The sequence below is a fragment of the Schistocerca nitens genome, chromosome 4, assembly GCF_023898315.1.
Source record: "Schistocerca nitens isolate TAMUIC-IGC-003100 chromosome 4, iqSchNite1.1, whole genome shotgun sequence".
NCBI classification, from domain to species: Eukaryota; Metazoa; Arthropoda; class Insecta; order Orthoptera; family Acrididae; genus Schistocerca; species Schistocerca nitens.
The window spans coordinates 146,985,720-147,003,960 of NC_064617.1; the positions used below are offsets into that span (position 1 = coordinate 146,985,720).

An 18,241-nucleotide genomic window follows, 5' to 3' on the forward strand; every position below is an offset into this window, starting at 1 on the left:
TTCCTCTAACCTTTGAACTGACTTTCTCAGGCAGTTAAGGGGGGATCTACAGTTTACATAGACCACGAACCACAGTGCAAATGAGGCATTTTTCACATCAACAATCACTGTCAATGATGAAGGCAGTAGTAAGTCACAGATAAAAATCCTAAGACTGACTTGGGATCAAAGCCAAGACCTTTGAATTTGTAGTATGACACTTTAGCACTCAGCCACGCCTTGCTGCAACCTATTTGCATGTAAAACAATGAACTTAATTTGTCTAAATAAACATCTGTTACTGTCCTTTTTCAGAAACGTTATTAACATATGTTAATTATTTTTCTTTTAGAGTTGTGGCAGACTCAAAACACCATTTGAATATGCAACAACTGTATGCAGCAAATACAAAGAAAGAGTTGCCCGTCTTTCAGGCCTTGGAATGCAAATATCAGCAACAGCACGTAAGTTGGCTTAGAACTAACACATGTAAACTGCAGAAATATCTGGAAACCTTAGGGGTCTGACATTCATTGTTTATTACTCTGTCATTCAGCAGCTGGAAAGTTACGAACATGTTATCTTGATACAAAAGCATTACAAACTGACTGTGGTTCGCTCAAAATAAGTATATAAGTTGGATATAAGTATCTGATATATTACAACCCTTCAATTTTTGTGGGTAATTTGTGGAAACTAAGTGATAAACTTTCAACAACTGTAAATATATACACATCAAAAAATATTTGCATCACCCCGGTTCCAAGAACTCCTAAAGCTAGATGTTGACTGTGGATATTGTATCACAGACACAGTTCCTTTGACTGTTGAGAGATGTCGCTAAACCCGGCCAAAGATGTAAACAACCATGCATTAGCAGTGCCTATTAGACAGAGGGGTCCAACAGCCGATCAGTTCCAGTCATTCCACCAGGAAGGAGGTACATGACTCGTGTTGTCTGTAGTTCAACCACGCCTAGATGGTCAATACCACAGTTCGATAGTGTCCGCATTGTTATTTTGTGCCAAGAAGGGATCTCAACATGGGAAGTGTCCAGGCATCTTGGAGTGAACCAAAGTGATGTTGTTCAGACATGGAGGAGATACAGAGAAACAGGAACTGTTGATGACATGCCTCACTCAGGCCGCCCAAGAGCTACTACTGCAGTGGATGACCGCTACCTAAGGATTATGGCTCGGAGGAACCTGACAGCAATGCCACCATGTTGAATAATGCTTTTCGTGCAGCCACAGGATGTCATGTTATGACTCAAAATGTGTGCAATAGGCTGCATGAGGCAGAACTTCACTCACGACATCCATCTTTGCAACCGCGACACCATACACCGCAGTACAGATAGGCCCAACAACATACCGAATAGACCGCTCATGATTGGCATCACATTCTCTTCACTGATGAATGTTGCACATGCCTTCAACCTGACAATTGTCGGAGATGTGTTTGGAGGCAACCCCGTCAGGCTGAATGCCTTAGACACACTGTCCAGTGAGCGCAGCAAGGTGGATGTTCCCTGATGTTTTGGGGTGGCATTATTTGCGGCTGACGTAAGCTGCTGGTGGTCATGGAAGGTGCGGTAATGGCTGTACAATACATGAATGCCATCCTCCGACCGACAGTGCAACCATATCGGCAGCGTACTGGTGAGGCATTCGTCTTCATGGATGACAATTCATGCCCCTATCATGCACATCTTATGAATGACTTCCTTCAGAATAACGACATCGCTTGACTTGAGTGGCCAGCATGTTCTCTAGACATGAACCCTATTGAACATGCCTGGGATACAGTGAAAAGGCTTTTTATGGAAAACGTGACCCACCAACCACTCTGAGGGATCTACGCGGAATCATAATTGAGGAGTGGGACAACCTGGACCAACAGTGCCTTGATGAACTTGTGGATAGTATGCCACGACGAATACAGGCATGCATCAATGCAAGAGCAAGTGCAACTGTGTATTAGAGGTACCGGTGTGTACACCAATCTGGACTACCACCTCTGAAGGTCTTGCTGTATGGTGGTACAACATGCAATGTGAGGTTTAAAGGGAGGAAATGATATTTATGTTGTGACCTATTCCAATTTTCAGTACAGGTTCAGGAATTCTCGGAACTGAGGTGATGCAAAACTTTTTTTAATGTGTGTGTATGTCTCTCAAACTCAACAAATTTTTGTTCAGTGTCAGGAACCAAGAAACCTGGGCCATAGCAAGGAATGCTCATCTTATTTAATGAGCACAAAATAAGAATTATAGAGTAAAATGTCTGCCTCAAGGAACCACCCAGCCACACAGATTCCTCAAGGAGGCTATTAGCAGTTGAATGATTCCCAACTTACAGAAAAGATAAAGAGGAAATATAATAGCCACACCAGTATAGCCCATTCAGCAGAAAAGATGAAGCATCTGTTGTACTCAGTATTAAATAAACTTATCTGCTAATCAATCTTTAGTGCCCATTTCATCACACTTGCTGTTCTTTTTAAAATTTCTAGATTACTACATCACACAACAACTATAGCATGGTTAAGAATAGGCAATAGAACTTCTTGTCATCAGATTAGTTTTGCCATTTAAATAATGCCACAGGTTTATCTCAGTCTTTGATCTCTCATTAAGTTCTGCCATTCCTGCTGATAGTGCTCACTGATAAACTGTATATGATTTGTATTCCTGTGAACATTCCTCCATCTAGACACTTTCCAGACAGAAACGTCCTGCAAAACAAGCCACATATATTTGCCTGGTAAGTATGGATGTCTACAGAAATTTATTCGGGGGGAGGGGGCAAGACACTAAAATTATCAGATTTTATAAAAAATGAGATGGTCACTTTCACAGTTTCAAGATATTCCATGCCACAAGAACTAGATTTCATGGATGACATAAACCCTAGAGAACTGCCTGTCACCCAATCACTTCTAGGGGTGTGTGTGAATTCTACAATGAATAAAAAATCTGTACTACAATCGAGGAGAACTGAGGGACAAGTGCAGGGCCCTCTCTTGCCCCCCCCCCCTCCCCCTTCCCCTTCCACTCGACACTATGCTTGTAAGGCGAAAAGCTGTATAGCCAATTACCTGAGACAGAAAGTTGTATCACTACACAGGAATGGATTTATCATTTTATGCAAGAGGAGTGTAGGAAGTGTACTTTTAGGAGAGAGGAGTGAAGCAGACAGAGCACACTGTGCACCACTATACCTGTGCTTTGTATTTCTATGGGTACAGCAGTTGAAATCAGATGGTTCAGTGGTGTCTGACAACAAAGAAACTACATTAGTTATGCTACATTCTATGTTGACAGTCTTCACCATGATGGAACGCAGAAATGTCAATGATAATATGAAACAATTTCAAATAATTACTGCCATAGTCATAAAGATAGAGCTGCTAAGTGTAAAGACTTCATACAGCCTGACTACATGCAGAATTCAACAACCAGAAGTAGCCTAAATAGGTACCAGAACTTATGAAAATTATTCGATGTCAGTTAGCACCACTAATACATAATACATGAGCAATATATTCATTGACACTGGTGCTTGTAGAACAATGAAAAATCATGCATCCAGAAAAGCTGACAATGATTCACATCTACAGAATCATTTGGATCAGCAGTTTCAATTCACATTCACACACAACTAGAAAAAAGATAGTATTAAGTAGAAACATTGCTATGTTGACTCAGCCTAACTGCCAAAATTTCACTTTCAGTTTGATATGCTGATTGCAGCCTGGTCCATCATCCATTAAGAGGAAACATGTTTTTGGTCATTCTGTATCCAGAAATACCAAAGAATTTCCATTGCTCTCATTTTAGAACAGGTGTGGTTTGTGGTTTCCATGCTAGGAAAGGCTGTGACATTTATCGATCAGAATTAACTTCAACCTCGGGCTATGCTACAGATCAGTCTGTCACCACAATGAAGATTTCAGGAGGGCCAGGTGAAGCAATACCACACTCTAGCCAAACATATATGTATACATACTGCATATTCTTTCTGTTTCATGCAAAACTACTACGTAACATCAAAAGCTAACTCCAAGATAAAATCTATAGGTAGCTTATTTATCTCCCAATGTCACATTTCCTGACAGTTTACCACAGCAAATCACACAAACAGACATGTTTTGGACAGAAATTTAATGTGGTGCATGTTACCTGCACTGAATGCTTAAAGTTCTTGGTGTTTTCATTTCTAAACTTCAAATGTTTAGTGTTTTGTGTGCTCAAACTGCGGTGTTTATGAGTTCACATGACAAAACAGTGATGTTTCCACATCGCGGATCTTGCACTGTGACTGGCCGACATGAGCAACCGGAACAACCACCATGGTAATTTACACACAGTGTTTGTCATCAGCTCACTCACATATGACCACAATTTCTGGCAAGAAGTGGGAGGGAATAGATGGCTGTGTAGTGCTGGAATGGAATGGGAACAGGGAAGGGGATAGATGGATAAAGGACCCCTCTCCCACCTGCCCTCTGTCTAACCTTCCAACTGCAACTAGCTGCTATATCCTCTCCCCACCTCATCCCTGATTGCTTCTACAAGCAGAACTTTACCATCCCTCAATCCTACCCTACTATCTCCCCCCTCCCCATCCTAGCCTCCTCCTCACCCCCATCATACAGAATGCTTCTCCCTTTATATGCTGAGGCTCACTGACTGGCCTCAACAGTCAGAGATGTTGAGATGCGTTTGTGTGTGTGTGATTCTAATGAAGGCCTTTTTGGCTGAAAGTTTACTTGTTTGACAGACTTTTTGTTTGTACCTATATGCAACTCAGCATCTCCGCTATATGTTGAGTAGCCTTTTCATAATATTGTCATTATTCCATTGTAGATTTTCCACTGCTTCATCTTAAGTGATAATGTGCACACACCGCAGCTGTGTTGTACATTACTCTGTTAAAATTGCATGTATACCTTCCTGGATTTACACAGTTTTTGTTCTTGATTCATGTAACATCAGGTCTGGGCATACCAAGTTCCTTCACTTTCATCCTAATGCATGTCCCAAAATTTTACCTGATAAACTGCACACTGAATTCATATTGTCTTGTTTTCTACCTCATGGTATGCTGCTGTTATTCGCAAGAACATAAAACTCACTAAACCCATGCACAATACTCTCAGAAGAAGAAACTTCCTAATAACGTATGCTACCAACAGTCGGCAAGCAAAGAAACTGAAGTAACAGGACGTATTTCCCTCATGGGGTATATTTCATGTTCTATTTCCTCTAATCCTTCGTGAAACTCTCACTTAGTGGCTATACTTATGTTATCATACTCTAATGCATTCTGGCAAAACATTTACAAACTTATTCCAAAATGGATACAACTGCCAATGGCAGAAACAGACTGTCTAAAACGCTATCAAAAGACTAACACTAAATGACCATTAATGACACAATTAAGTATAACATAGATATACAAAGATGTGGATTCAATAGTAAAGTTTCAACAACTCTGTTCATTCCCTTTTGATGTAAGCAGTGGAGTGTGAAAATTATGTGCAGGTTGGTAGGACACCCTTAGGCCGAAACACCAGAGCCCTCTAATGCCCATAAGAGCTGCACTCCAAACAAGTCACGCCCTCAGGCCACTGCTTCATAGAGCTAAACAGCATTTCAAAGTGCAGCCTTAAGACTAGCTACTACCTGTTCCAAAAACATCACTTGATATCAGACATTAAAAGTTCCAAAAACATTGACCACCATTAATGAAATATGTATGGGAAACATGCAAAATGCATTCTGATAGTTTAAATTTTGTAATACGATATTGAGAATTTTTTTAAACACATATTTTGGGACGGATCCATCTCAGAGCCTTCAATTACGAGTTGCATCCATTTTAGAAATCAATATGTGAACCCATCACCACCATATCTGGAACAGTACATTAATTAGACATCAACAGGCACATTCATCTGGTTTGATGCTGGATGCAGACTCATACCATGGCTTTACATCCAACTTGCTCCATATACATTGTAGTAAGGCCTAAGCCTGGCTGCTTTGTAACACTTCATAAATCATTTATGCAAATGAACAGTATTTTGTTGTTGCAGCTTTCCAAATGCTTTGTTCATGCCTGCTACAACCTTTTGGAGACTGTTTTTAGATTCGACTAACACTGCTATATTGTCTGCAAATCTAAGTATTTTTGTGTTATCTCTATGTACAGTTATTTCTTCAGCATATGTATTATTACACTTATTTATTGCTTCCTCAGTGTATTATGTTGAAGAGTAATGGAGACAGGCTGCATCCCTGCCGAGGACCTTTATTTACTCTTGCAAATTTTGCATAACTGTCTATAGTGGACATGCACTGATGTGTAGAGCACAGACACACGTAACAGGAAAAAGTATTCGCACAAGCTTTCGAGCTCTTGTTCTTTTTCTAGCAAAAGCACATATAGAACCACAGAGAGGCGCACTTCCCTGGTGACAGGAGAGTGCATTTGGGGGTCTGTGTGTTTATGTGTGTACTTTTGCTAGTGAAAGAGCAAGAGCTCTTGTGCATGCTGTTTCTGTGCTCCACGCACTGATCTGCTATAGGTGAGTGGTTGCCTTTCTGTTATTTTACATACTGCTCCAGTCAGGAATGTCTATTATTTTTGCATCACTGTCTTTTGTTTTGACAACTGCCATCTTATTCCTATAAAGCTGATGGATTATTTTATGTCTAGGCGATCCAACTTAATGTGCTTCAATATTTGCATCATTTTAGACCAATCTATATTGTAGACAGCCTTTTCTAAATCAATGATGGCCACAAATAGTGGTTTATTAATTATCAGCATTTTTTCATAGTACTCTTAAGCTAATTATTGTTCTATAGTTCTTCCATCTTTCATAAATCCAAATTTATCTTCAGAGAGGTTTCACTTAATTTTGTCTCATGTTCTGTTGCTAATCTTGGAGTAATGGGTTAGCAAGCTTAGTGCACGATAGTCTTCACACTTGTCTGCTGTGGTTTTCTTCAGTTCTGGAAAAGCACTGATCTTTAGAAATCTCCAGGGATTTCTCCTTTTTCATATATCTCACTGATGAGGTTATACAGTAAACTTTTTGTTTTGTCATCTGGTGCTTCAAGCATTTCTACAGTTATTGAATCATAACTAGGAATCTTTTTTGGCTTTATTCTGTAACTGTTTTATCAATTCTTCTCTTACTATTTTTGTTCCACATTCATTCTGTAATAGATCTGTTGCCTTTCCTATTAACTTATCCTTCATGCTATGTCCATCATATAACTGCTCTATGTATTCTTCTGGTGTTTTTCTAAGTCATTATGTCTGTAATATATACTCCACCTTTGTTTTTGAACATGGCTCCCTGTGCGTGTCACTTTCCAAATTGTGCCTTGACTAGGTGGTATGCTGTTTCTACATTTCCCATTTTAATACTTTTTTCAGTTTCAGTAAACTGTTTCTCAATCCAAACTTTTTTAGCTTTCTTTTATTCTCTGTTTACTAAATTTTGAGTCTGTTATACATGATTATCCAAAATAATCTAGATACTTTCAAATGACTGTAAAAAATGTTTGCATTGAGGTAAGACATTATACGATTACATGTATAGGAACAGCAACTCGAGATCAATGGAGATTGCATGTCACTTGATTAAGTTGTGCAAGAGTGAGCCCACAATAAAACTTGGCTTTGGAATTCCTAGGTGATGAATGCCATTAGACATCGAATTTTGTGGGATTCTGAGGAATGTTATCTTGATCCATTCAACCAGATCCTTAGATGTTGACTCCAACTCTCTGCTTTTAATTTACAAAAACTTCCTATTTTCTTAAACTTCTATTCCCACGAGTAAACAGATTGTCTGATAGGTGGAGCCTTGTTAAATGAGGTCCAGGATTTCCGACACACTGCAGTGACAGACTCGCTCTTGCATAACTACATTATGTGAAATGCTGAAATGCCCCCATCATTGGCCTAACAGCCATGTTGTTGGAAGTCACTGTAAAGAAAAAACTTCTTGAGTTGCTGTTTCCATGCACATAACCATACAAACATTTTTACAATCACTTGAATGTGTCTAGATCATTTTGAATAACCTTGCAATTTGCCTTACTTTCATTGTCCTTGGAATTTTTTAATTTCCTTCTTTCCTCAGTTAGCTTAATTACTGCATGGTTTCTTGGTGGTGTTGGCACTGGACATCAGTTGTTCCTTTGCAGTACATGTAATTGCATTTTTCAGGTTGTTCCACTTTCCATTTGCTACGCTGGCTACCTCTCTCAATTCAAACTTCATTGTACAGAATTCTGAAGTACTATCCTAGAGCTTGCATTCATTTTTTTATAATGAAACTTACTCTAGACATGTGTTTCCCATTTTCTTTAGGTACAGGTTAGCTCACATGCAGACAAGATTATTGTCACTGCAAAAATCAACACCAGGATACATCTTACACTGTTTGATTTGGTATCCATATCTCTATCTTAAAACAATGTAATATTTTCATATCTGCCTGCAGTCCTGGGCGCAACCCACAGTGTCTTGAGTTTTTAACTACTTTTTTGAGCTTTATGAAGTATGTAAGACAAACAGTGACACTACACTGGCAGAAACGTTAAGTGTTACACTATGAACACCGCATTATAAAATTGATAGTCCAGTATTTCCAAGTTTGTAAGATATGTTCATTGTAATTTTATCCTTATGTGTGCTTATTTTCAGTATCTTTAATAAAAAAAAGTCGTTTTTACATATGAAGAATAATGTGAGTATACGACAGCTCCTGGATGTGTGTAGTCTTATTGCAGTTTTTCTGGTGGAGAGTACAACACAGCGTTCTCGGAAGATATGCATGTGCAGTTTATGGCCATCTTTTGGACTCGAAGAGTCCAAAAGAGTAGCATTACACCATGAGTATATTATAGGATTGTTCAGTTGGTTCTGATGGATAGACAGATGAGCATGTCTGAAATCTGGATGGAAGTTACTGGCAGTGTGTCACTATGAACTGTTGGGAACTGATTACTGGAAACTGACTCAGATTTTGAGTTGCCGTGCATTTTTTACCACTGACACCATAGCACAGACAACAGAGATCTGCATGTTGTAGAGCCAGGGTCAAATGGTACACTGAGTGGCATTTCATGGTACTCAACGTGTGTCTCACATCTGTTCTTGGTGGTCAGATTGATGATCTGGTGAAAGATCAAAGGAAGCAGTGACTCTTGAGACTGTACCTCTCCAACTTGTGGAATTAAAACATGGGTAGCTATTGCATATGATAACAGGACTAATTTGGCAATTGTTGGAGGGAGACTAGAAGCTCACTGATATGTGGCACGGATGGTAAAACATGTAGTCATACCGTTTGTAACCATGGCACCAGGTGGCATAATCCATCATGTTAATGTAAGGCCCCATACTGCAGTTTACACCACAAACACCTTAAGGAATGTACAGATCCTTGATTGGCCTGACAGGTCTCCTGATTTGTCACCCATATAGCATGTCTGGGGTAAGATGGTAAGATATATATTTGCATACCAGCCTCTAGCTAGCAATCTTCATCAACTATGTGTGTTTCAGGCATGACAAGGAATTCCTCAAGATAACAGTCAGAGGCTGTTTGCTTTCACAGCACAATAAATACAGAGTCGTTATTAGGGCCCATGGGGTCACACCTCACACTGATGAAGACAATGGATATCTGTTCAGAATAGAATGAAAGTTTAATCATTTAATACTCATTATGTGATGAACCTCTCCACAGAGTTTGATAAATATACGACTGATGCTTCACGATGTAACATTTTCCATTTCCGTAAGTGTATTTGCGTACTGGTGATGGTTGCACTACTACACGGTGACACATGCAAACGCTTTGTGTAATCAAGACTGAAAGCATCAACAGGTTGAGAATCACACTCATTGCTACAAATTATGTATCAGTTCTAAATAATAGCTACTACAGTGCTAATGGACAGGCTACTGTTTGACTGTCAACCTTGGCAGTGGCGAGACACAATAGAGAGCCAAAGTTTTCCAAATTCGGCAAACTAAGGACCCAAACAAGTAGAAAGAGTTTACAAATCATGGACATATCATCAGTGCAATTTACAAAGAAATGCAAATGAATTGTAGAATGAAGACTGTTATCCAACAATCAGAGGAAAGTGTGCAGCACTTAGAGCAGTTCAAGTTTACAAAAACCAATAAGAAACTTTCAGCCTTTTGGGTATTAGAGATGAAATTCTGTCAAATAATTACAAAGAACAAGTTGAGATGGTGACAATAGATCTCAAACTCCAAAGATTTTTCCACAAAATCTTTTTTATGGGAGATAACCACAAGAGATTGAGGCAAAATGGAAAGTGCTGTTTTATTGCTATAGAGAAGAGCAATAATCCAGATCAACCAATAAGCACAGCCCAGACAATAGCAAAGTATTTTACTGGTATAACACATCCATAAGCTAGATCTAGTATTCCACCATTATAGACTGACTTTTGTGAGGGGCCGTTGGGACTTCCATACTATCCACTCTGTAAGCTCCATCTGTCTTCCCCCCATATGAGGGCTACATTTAATATTGTTGGTCTAATCTTACACTACATGGACACAGTCAAATCCACAACAGCAGGGGCTCACACCTCTTTTGCCTGATGGAAAGCCCCCCCACCATCCCCGTATATTACAAAGTATAATCAACTACAAGTGTGTGTCTGTGGTTTTTAAAAAATAACCATTACATAATATATATTGCACTCCCTGTTTTTCTTGTAAAACAAATTACACATTTACATTTTAAAAAATGTTGCCTTATATCTCCAAAAAACAATGTTCGTTAGCCCATTTGCTAAAGCATTAATAGTTTCAAAACACAGTTCATTAACAAGTGCATATTATTTGGTTTAATTAACCAGTATTACAATCTTTTTCGTAGTCAGCTCCAGTTTTTGCACTTACTGAATATCTGTTGCAAGTTACTGTGTACAGCTTTTAAATGCACAACAACTTACAATTGAAACTGCAACACACAGATAGCAAAGTAAAATTTGAAAACAAACTGAAAAAGTTTCTCCTTGACAACTTCTTCTATTACTTACAAGAATTTCTATCACAGTAATGTGTAAAAGGTGGTGGTTAGGAATTACTAACTCACTTCTGTATATTAGAAACAAGCTTATAAATGTTCAGCATGTAACCACATTAACAGATTAATTTTCAATGTGACTGTAAAATGACTTGTTCCACATCATTATGCTTTATTGCGCAAAATGATCCAGGGAACAAGTAACTAAGTGAACTATCTGCTATTACTTTAGAAAATAAATTGGGATTTATCCACAAACAGAATCTGTATTTCTTTAGCCAAATCCACTTAGTAGTTTGAAAGTTCAAATTATTTATGCCTCAAAACCCCATGTTTTATCTTTGCCAGAGCACCTTTATGGGCAGGTCTATTGTGCCCATTCATTCTCTTGAAATCCAGGATTCTTCTCATTTACTTTTTCATACAAATGGTCCAGAAACTATGCACAGTATTTGGCAGGTATTGTTTTACTATTTGCAAGATAAATAATGAAAAATAGTTTTGTATCCCAGAAAACAAATGCTATAATCTTTCCAGCAGATGAATTCACATTTGCCTTTGTTCAAGCAGGACTATCAGATCCATTTGCAATTTTAAATGCTGTTTCAGTTTCTCTGTGAAATGGTAGACCTAGGTCTCATCCAAAGTAAGGAACTGGTGCACTCAGTTGAATTAAAAAATAGTTCAAACACTGCCAACAAATTCATTTTTGCAATTATTTTTGGTCAGCTAACAATAAATGTGGAATTTCTTGAAGCTAAATGGATTACACTCTTTCCCTTGATATGTATAAAGCTCCATCTATTTCATATATTTTTAATTGTTGATCATCCCATGCACTTTCTCAATGTTTTCATCTGTTTTTGCAGTTTGGTACACTTTTAGCATGGCTCATAATCTTGAAATTCACTGTCAAGTTTAACCTCAGTTTATGTTTTAACTGTTGAAAATGAAGCAGCCAACTCCTTATAAACCTACATGATTTACATGATGGTACAGTGTCCCAAATTACCCATCTGAGAGAAACTCACACAGTGTTGTTATGGTTTTCTGTCTGAAGACTGGTTTGATGCAGCTGTACCCAGTTCTGGACAATCTCAGTAATTGAAAACAGCCAGTTATCTTAACAGTGTTCAGTTTGTTATGCTGAGCAACAGCCTCCCTTCAGGGGCTGCTCTGTCAGAAGGTAGGACCAGTCACTTGAATGCAAGTCACTGACCACTTCCCATTGAACGTCTATACGGGCATGACAGCTGAAAGTAAGGCTTGTTGTGGAGAATGGGTCCATTGCGGTGCAGAAGTGTGTGCTACTACCAGAACCAACCAGAATTAAGAATGCACAACTCTCCTGATACAATGAAGCTTTCAACAACATGACCCCTGGGGCAGATTCATACAGATGCCCATACCACATTAAGTGCATGAAAATCTCCTACAATTAGGAATGGCTCATTGTGTGGTAGATAAACATCAACATTGTCTTTGTGTTCAGTCTGAAAACTGGTTTGATGCAGCTCTTTATTCCAATCTATCCTGTGCAAATCTTTTCAGCTCTGCACCTCCTCATTAGTTATCTACCCATCTAATCTTCAGTATTCTTGTGTAGCACCACATTTCCAATCTTCTATTCTCTTCTTGTCTAAACTGTTTATCGTCCATGTTTTGCTTCAGAAAAGAATTCCTAATACTTAAATCAATACTCAATGTTAACAAATTTCTCTGTTTCACAAACGCTTTCTTGCCATTGCCAGTTGACATTTGATACTCTCTCTGCTTTGACCATCATCAGTTATTTTGCTGCCCAAACAGCAAAACTCATATACTACTTTAAGTGTCTCATTTCCTAATCTAATTACCCCATTATCACCTGATTTTATTAGACTACATTCCACTACCTTTGTTTTGCTTTTGTTGATGTTCATCTTATATTCACCTATAAAGACACCGTCTGTTCCATTCAACTGCTCCCCCAAGTCCTTTGCTGGCTGACAGAATAACAATGTCATCAGCAAACCTCAATAAAATAAGCATAAATGCAGTAAATACATTTGACAGTATCGGTGATGAGCAAAACACACACACACACACACACAAAATGGGAGAAAATAAACACAAAACAGGACTATTTGGTAGTTTTTTGTCTGCAAACAAGATTGAAAGCATTGTATTCTCACATGTGCACAGATTTATGGGATCCTAAAAGCATTGGGTATTACCCAGAATACACGAATGAAAGAGGGGTAAAAATATGTAGTGTTCCTTACCCAGCATTTTTCTTAGTTTATGTATGACATATGTACATCCTATGCAATGAAATATGAATCTGAGACTTGTGTACTGACTGCACACTTATACTTGTCCCCTCTGCGATTGGTGAAGTCAGCTGACTGCATGTTGCTCTGGAATGTTAATGGTCGCTATCAACAGTAGCTATGTAAGAGTATTGTGCACCATAACAACAAGCAGCTATTGACAATATACTGTTGATTTGTGTGCAGTGTTGTGCATAGTGACTGCTAATACTATTTACAAAAGTGAGCAAAGAGGCTGTACCTGGTCCTGGTAACGACTTGCCATCAACTTCTGTGTCACTTCTGTGATCAGTATTATATTACATGGGTTTTCTAAAAATTAACTTTGTTGTTTAACTTTTACAAAAGAAAACAGGGGTAGTAAATTTGGTGCAAACATAGTTGTCGGGCTATGTTACTGATTAGTCTTTTTTACCAAAATTTTTATTTTGGATTCACATTTGCTATGCTCTAAACAACTTTCTAAAAATACTGCCTACAGCACTTTATACAATTTTTTGAGGCTGCAAAAAAGCATACACAAGAAATATTAAATTTTGTCAAAGATTCCTTCTGTGCAAGACACATTTTACCACACTCCCCTGCTTTCCACATCACAGTTATAACACAATTTGTAGCAACAGCATATAAAAACTATCAGTAAACTAGTTTCTTTGCATATGCTTCTGCATGAAGATTATCTAAAAGACCCTACTTGCCGAAACCCTGATCAACTAAATTCTTAGGCCCAAACAGTATTCGGAAAAAAAGCCCTAGAACTAGATAAATATATCATTAAAGGACTATTACTGCAGTAGTGCTTAAAATGTCAATAATAGGCAAAAAAGGAAACTTATAATTAGATTGAAAAATACCACTGAAGTGTGTGTAACTGAAGGCCATTTTAGTTTTTAAAGTACAATATTATAATCTATATCAAGAATTCATACACTTTTTTGTCAGCAACCCCTCTCATACAGGTTCATCTCTTTGTGGCTCCCACTCACTGCTATAAATGTAATTAGTGCTCATAGATTGTACACACCACTGACATACTAGTTTCTAGGCATATTATTCTGCACGATTACTTATTTAACAACATTCATTGCTGAAAACTTAATCAAGTAAATTCTTTTGAAATAACAACATTTGAGAAAAAACCTGAGCTAGATAAATATATCATGAAAGTATGATTAAAATAGTTCATGAAAACATCAAGATGAAAGTGAACACAAAGATATGGGAGATAAATACACTATTGTATCATACAATTTGGAGTATAACAAAGGAAGGCTGGAAAAAGATAAATTACCTCTGATGCACTGGATGTGACTGAATATTCTGACACAATTGCTCAAAGCATGGCTTAATGCCCATCACAGCTTGTTTCAAGGCACTATTAGTGTCCTGATGACTTGCAGGATATTTTGGTTTAGTTACCACATTTGTTGGAAATGACGATTCACAAAAATGGTGGAAGAGTTATCCAGTCTTAAATTTAAAATTATTGGAAGTTCTGCCTTTGTACCAAGCCAAAAATTTAATATTTTTTCTTGAAAATTCAAGTTTGTGGTTTGAGTCAAAGTTCTGGAAATTCTTCCCATGATTTCAGGAAGAATGTTTCACACATTCCACTGTTACTGCAAAACAATTCTGCATCCAATCCTAAAAGATTACTGTTTAGTTATGGTGGAAAATATTTATTAAAATTATTTTTCAAATATACCAAAAACTTAATTATGATGTGCTTAATCACATCACAATCAAATCACAGCAATGAAATCATCACTATACAAAAACATTTCAAAATTATTTTCCATGTACTTCTTCAAATGTTTAATTCTTCATAAAAGCTTGAATTTTATGTTTCTGTGCAAAAAAATTTTTTGTGCTCCATGGAGAAACACATTTAGCTTCAGTTTCTCAAATACATGCACCAGATAGCATAATCTGAACAGCCAATTTGAAATGTGGAAGAAATTGATATTTGTTGAATTATTTTCACAATCAGAATTTTAGTAACTCATTACGTATATACATAAACCACTCATTTAACATACAAAAGATAATATACAAAACATACAAAAGATAATATAAGTAATACAATTGAGGTGCATTTAATGTGTCAGAGAAATCTAAAATTAATCTTAATTTACAACCATCAAACAAGTTTATTATATTATGTTTATCACTATTTAAAAATTCTGTGATTGAATAACAACATTTTTGCACAAGGAAAGTAACTTTTCTTTCAGTAAACCTAGGTCAACCACTGTGACAGTTTTTCATTTTTAATATGTTATAAATTTTCATAGCCATGTACTGAGAAGTCTGAGAGTACAGTTTTAATCTATAAGATGGTAACATGAAGCTATCTGTTTCTTGTATTGTAAATATGTTGAAAATGGTTTTCTATAAATAATTGTGGATTGTTGCACATAAACCTTTGATAAATATAAATACATGGAACAGTAAAATATTTGCAGATATTTCTTATAGTACGTTTTTTTCCCCACTAATAGCATTCTCCCCAAGGATTACTCCATACTCCATTACAACAGATTCAAAGTGGCTATGATAAACTACTTTTCTAGCTTTTGAATGAAAACAGTCTCAGTTGCTAAATTGTTTTTATTAATAACAATTATGCATTTCACCATTGTAAGGCATCATCAGATTATCTGGACACAACAGAAGAAAAATTAATATGACAAAATGGTAAATAAAAAGAAGCATGGTTCTAAGCTGGATGAATTCTCGTAAAAAAGTAGTCTGGTTAGCTCCATCCATCAATTGCTGCTGAATGGCATTAAATAAGAATAAGAAGCATCTGGATATAGCACAATTATGTTATCTCTGAGTCTTTTCACCATTTAGCCCGTACCCATAATATGACATAACTGGTCGTTCACCTAATAACTCTGTTCTTGTGCTGGCCAGACCTGCTTAGGCAGTCATTTCCTACCCTACATCCATGGCTCTGTGCTGTGTACACCATGCTGATCCTGCATTAGTACACATAAGATTCCTAACTGGTTGAGTATTTTATCTATTTAGATTCCCATTTATTCTACCACATAAAATTAATCATGGTTAAATTTACTTTTCTATTTTTACTTCTTGTTTAGGTCCTTTGCATACCTGATATGACATTTGACAACTGGATGTTATATCCAGATGCTTCTTGTTCTTATTTAAGGCCATTCAGAGGCAATTGGTGGATGAAGCTTACCCTACAACGTTTTTATATGAGTTTATACATATATTGCTGCCCCTTGTATGCAAGGCTGCATAGCTTAGAAGCATACTTCATTCTATTTACTGTTCTGACGTATTAATTTTTGTTCTGTTGTCTCCAGCTATTCTGATGATGCTTTACAAGGGTGAACTGTGTAACTGTTTTTAATAAAAACTATTTTGCACCCAAGACTGTTTTCATTAAAAAATATTAATAACTGTTTCTGCATCAGACAGCCAAAATGGAGTGGAACCAACTTTTCTAGCATCCATGTTACTTAACTTCTCTAGCATCTGCATCATTTGTATAGGAGAATACTATCATTGCAAATGCAAGACTGTTTGGCATATTTGCTGGGTAGCTTATGTGAGAAGACCAGGATACATTTTTTCACGAAATATCCCCAGGAATTTGACAGAAACTGCTTCCATGAGATCCTGATTTTTATGGGTAATTTGGAAATCATTTGATTTTGATTGCTTGGTTTTAAACTGCGTAAGTTTGGGTCTTTGTCATGCTTAATTTTAAACCACTTGGATAAACTCAATTTTCTAAGCAATTTACGATATCAGTGACTCTTAGAGACATTTGTCCTGTTGTCTCACTTTTAATGAGTACAGACGTGTTGTCTGCAAATAAAACTGATGTGATGTTGTGTAAAGAGAGAAATCATTTACATAAAATAAAAACAGTATTGGGCTTAAAATGGAATCTTGTAAGACTCCCTCTGAAATGATTTTCTAGTCTGAGTCACAATTTTCTGTACTTCGTATTGCAACTGTTTTTTGCTTCCTGTTTGTTAAGTATGACTTGAATCATTTCAAAGCACTACCACTTATTCCATATTTTTCTAATTTATGTAGCAGCACACAGTCAATAGCCTTCAAAAGATCATAAAAAACTGGTGTGACCTTTTTGATCTTGCCCAAAGTTATGTAAACTGTCTCAGCGAATTTGTTGTTAGTATAAATTGTACACTTGTCTCACTGGAACCCAAACTGATGTGATATGGTGATGGATTTTGCTATGAAATTTTGAATCTGGGTTGCAACGATTTTTTTCAAATATTGTTGAGCTTTTCTTGAATAATGGCTTTACTACGGTTACTTTAGAGCAGCTAAGAAGCATCCTTCTTGAAGTGACTTAATTATTTAAGATATGAGTCATGATATTATATGAGAAACTCTTAATTATTGTAGAGGATATTTCACCATGTCCAGCCGAATTTTTATTTTTGAGGTATAATATTGCTTTTTCTACATTTTTAGCTATATTATCATCAAAATTAGTTACAACTTTCATGTTATCCTGATTGAAACTGAAGGATTGGACATAATCTAGGAAATCACTTACACGATATATGATTTTGATATATTTATAACTCACTGAAATATTCTGATTTTTTTAAATATTTATTATGAATTTGTCATCTAACTTAATTTTGGAGATTGTGGACTGCTAGCTACGACACCAATTTCAGATTTTATGATTTACCATACTGACTTTGATTTATTTGTATGGCTTGGCATATATTTATGTCTCATTTCTTTTGCTTTCTTTGCCACCCTTCTAAATACAGATTTATGGCTTTTTAAATAGCTTGTAAAAGCTAAATTTATATTATTTTTCA

At 36.9% G+C, this 18,241-nt stretch overlaps 1 protein-coding gene across 1 annotated transcript in view; it reads left to right on the top strand.

Moving 5' to 3' along the window:
- Nucleotides 1–18,241, top strand: part of LOC126251685 (A disintegrin and metalloproteinase with thrombospondin motifs adt-1-like) — a 167,850-nt gene that overhangs the window by 116,830 nt on the left and 32,779 nt on the right. Inside the window, exon 13 of the mRNA XM_049952272.1 lies at nt 332–443. Within this exon, the coding sequence (XP_049808229.1) occupies nt 332–443 (112 nt within the window). The remainder of the gene's footprint in view (nt 1–331; nt 444–18,241) is intronic.